At 44.3% G+C, this 1367-nt stretch overlaps 1 protein-coding gene across 1 annotated transcript in view; it reads right to left on the reverse strand.

Moving 5' to 3' along the window:
- Nucleotides 1–408: 408 nt before the first annotated feature.
- The window catches only part of LOC116696598 (transmembrane protein 182), a 7432-nt gene continuing 6473 nt past the window's right edge, over nucleotides 409–1367 (reverse strand). The window contains exon 5 of the mRNA XM_032527678.1: nucleotides 409–791. Coding sequence (XP_032383569.1) covers nucleotides 571–791 — 221 coding nt within the window. The 3' untranslated portion in view covers nucleotides 409–570. The remainder of the gene's footprint in view (nucleotides 792–1367) is intronic.

The following is a 1367-nucleotide window of genomic DNA, read 5'->3' on the forward strand; positions in this document are numbered from 1 at the left end:
GAATCACCAGACACCTCCCAATACAATATCATCACGATACTTAAGCCACGATACAATATTATTGGGATTTTAAACATATTGCAACATTCTGTGATATATTGCAATTCATAGCCTTTTTTCCAACTTCTAATTTATTTTCCCAATTTCAAATGGCGTCCCCAAAAGGAAACTTAGTCAACATCTGTTTCATCTAAAAAGAAACATATCTCCATCTGTTCATCTGTTGCTGCAAAATGGGACAAACTGACCAACACATATATAATACATAATAAATTATAAAAGATCCATACTTGGCGTCTGTATATTGAGACAGTATTGCCACTGAAACTATCGCAATACTATGCTGGATCAATTTTTTTTTCCTCCACCCCTAATTGTAACACGAATTTGGAACAAGTGCTCTATACATAAAGGTTATTATTTATTATTATGAAATTGTCTCAGACTGCATGCTTTGTGACATCCATAGAGTGGTGCTATAATATTTATCATGTCTTTCATCCACATCCCACATGTGTGTTGCTGCTTCCCAGGGTCAGTCCTTTCTTCTCCTTAGGGCAGACGGCGAGCTCACTTCCTGGCCCTCAGCGCCCGGCCCACCAGCATGAAGACCGCCCCCGAGATCAGCTCCAGGGGCACGCCGGCGGCCGCCACCATGAACGACAGGCCGTAGAGCACCGAAACCTGGGCGTGGGGACACGCCTCTCCTCTCTCCTGCAGGACGTAGCGATTCACCTCCATCACCTCCATCCACAGTACATAGAGGAGCAGCATGAACAGGAACAAGCAGGCTGGGGGGGAGACATAAAGGCTATGAGGGCGACACGGGTATACAGGTAGACAGGCTATCAGCCATGGTGGAATTTAAATTTAAGTACAATGATTTAATTTATACTGTATATTGATCCCCTGTGAGGAAATCACAACGTACACACTGCTTCACTTCATACACACACATGGTCAAAACCTATTCATGCACAAATGGAGAGATGTCAGAGTGGGGGGGCTGACCAGCGCCCTGAGCAATTGGGGGGTGGGGGTGGTTGGTGTCATGCTTAAGAGCACCTGGCAGTGCCCAGGAGGTGAAGTGGCATCTCTCACACTACCAATCCACACTCTGTGCGAGGACTTGAACCCGCAACCCTCTGGTTCCCAACCCAACTCCCAACAGACTGAGTTACTGCCACCCCCAACTACTCAAGAACTCTACTTAAGTATTAGTATATTTGAGGTACTTGTACTTTACGTGAGTCTTACTTTACTTGTTATGCTAATTTCTGCTTTTAATCCCCTACATTACTCTGACAGCGTTAGCTACTCGTTGATAAATTCAGATTTCCACACACAAAACACATGTTTTTAAAATA

The sequence above is a fragment of the Etheostoma spectabile genome, chromosome 10 (assembly GCF_008692095.1).
Source record: "Etheostoma spectabile isolate EspeVRDwgs_2016 chromosome 10, UIUC_Espe_1.0, whole genome shotgun sequence".
Classification (NCBI taxonomy): domain Eukaryota; kingdom Metazoa; phylum Chordata; class Actinopteri; order Perciformes; family Percidae; genus Etheostoma; species Etheostoma spectabile.